The sequence below is a fragment of the Rhea americana genome, unplaced genomic scaffold (genome assembly GCF_003343005.1).
Source record: "Rhea americana isolate MKP2758 unplaced genomic scaffold, rheAme1 scaffold_713, whole genome shotgun sequence".
Classification (NCBI taxonomy): Eukaryota; Metazoa; Chordata; class Aves; order Rheiformes; family Rheidae; genus Rhea; species Rhea americana.
The window spans coordinates 704-2533 of record NW_028186883.1 but is presented as its reverse complement, the minus strand read 5'-3'; the positions used below and the strand labels follow the sequence as shown (position 1 = coordinate 2533).

General features: G+C 70.6%; 1 protein-coding gene across 1 annotated transcript in view; it reads right to left on the bottom strand.

The window, feature by feature from the left end:
* The window catches only part of ERCC2 (ERCC excision repair 2, TFIIH core complex helicase subunit), a gene marked incomplete at its 5' end in the record, with an annotated part of 8587 nt that extends 7089 nt beyond the window's left edge, over positions 1-1498 (bottom strand). The window contains 4 exons of the mRNA XM_085321834.1: positions 510-895; positions 1012-1074; positions 1153-1230; positions 1331-1498. Of these exons, the coding sequence (XP_085177960.1) occupies positions 510-895; positions 1012-1074; positions 1153-1230; positions 1331-1498 (695 nt within the window). The remainder of the gene's footprint in view (positions 1-509; positions 896-1011; positions 1075-1152; positions 1231-1330) is intronic.
* Between the last annotated feature and the right edge of the window lie 332 nt (positions 1499-1830).

The window sequence follows — 1830 nt, the reverse complement described above, 5'->3', positions numbered from 1 at the left end:
GCCACCCCTGTCCCCACCGCCACTGGGGCCACCAGGCACCGCCACCCCTGTCCCCACCACCACTGGGGCCACCAGGCATTGCCACCGGGCCACCAGGGCCATTGGGCAACGGCCACGGGGGCCACTGGGCGCTGCCACCAGAGCTCCCGGGGCCACCAGGCACTGCCACCCCTGTCCCCACCGCCACTGGGGCCACCAGGCGTTGCCACCGGGCCACCACAGCCATTGGGCAATGGCCACAGGGGCCACCAGGCGCTGCCACCAGAGCTCCTGGGGCCACCAGGCACCGCCACCCCTGTCCCCACCGCCACTGAGGCCACCAGGCACCGCCACCCCTGTCCCCACCACCACTGGGGTCACCAGGTGTTGCCACCAGGCCACCACAGCCATTGGGCAATGGCCACGGGGGCCACCAGGCGCTGCCGCCAGAGCTCCTGGGGCCACCAGGCACTGCCACCCTTGTCCCCACCGCCACTGAGGCCACCAGGCACCGCCACCCCTGTCCCCACCGCCACTGGGGCCACCAGGCATTGCCACCGGGCCACCACAGCCATTGGGCAACGGCCACGGGGGCCACCGGGCGCTGCCGCCAGAGCTCCCGGGGCCACCAGGCACCGCCACTCCTGTCCCCACCGCCACTGGGGCCACCAGGCGTTGCCACCGGGCCACCACAGCCATTGGGCAACGGCCACCAGAGGTCCCGGGGCCACCAGGCTCTGCCACCCCCATCGCCATCTGCCACGCCGTCCCCGGGGGCCACCAGAGCCACCGCGCCGCCCACCTCGGCGTGGATGCACAGGTTCTTCCTGGAGCTCAGCGCCAGCCCCAGGAACGGCACCTTCTCCCCCAGCTGCTTCTCGTAGAAATCCATGAGCTTCCGCAGCTCCTCGATCACCTGTGGTGACGGCAGTCAGGCCACCAGATCCCCACCCGCCGCCACCGCCCCGCGCACACACCCGCCAGGAGATCCCCGCCGGGATCCGCTCGCCGCCTCCAGCCCCGCAACCCCACCTTCTCGATCTCCGGCACCGTGCGGGAGCAGTAGATGAGCTTGGTGAGGTCCAACGGCCGGGCCTGGGGCGGGCGAGAAGAGAGGCAGCGCTAGGATCTGTCCGAATCGACCGCGATCGGTCGGGATCCGCCGCCGCTCACCCGCTGATAGGCCACGATGAGGGACAGCAGCGACACCGTCTTCCCTGTCCCCGAGGGCATCTCCAGCACGCCGTGACCCTGCGGAGAGCGGCGGCGTCACGCCAGCAACGGGGCAYGGGGACATCCCCGGGGCCGGGCGGCTCCCAGCCCGCCGGGGATCACCCGATCCCGGCCGYACCTTGGCATCCAAGGTCCTCTTGAGCTCCAGCATGTAGGAGAACTGCTCGGGGTAGATGTAGTCGTACGGGAAATACACCAGGAGGCCGTCGATGTTGAGCCTGCGGAGAGAGGCGGATCGGGGAAATGGGGCGCGGCGGATTATGCGAGGGATCACATGAGATCCCCCCCGTCAAGGCGAGGAATCAGCTCTGCATAGCCCGGCTCCCGGCCTGGCTGACCCCTCTCCCTTCTCCCCCTCCAGCCCCCCGGCGCTGGGCTGCTCCTGCTTGGCCTCGCTCTCCCGCCTTTGCGGGTGGTTTCGGGGGATCCGGTGGGGCAGCTGGATCCGGCGGCAGCCGTAGCTGCTGGTCCCTGGCCTCAGTCACGTTCCCAAAATGGATCCGCTCTGCAGCCACAGCCCCCTGGCAGATCCCTTTCCAGGGACAGATCCAGCCTCAGCCGCTTCTCCGGGAGCAGGGCCGCGGCGATGTCTCCGTGCCGGATCCACCGTGCGCTCTT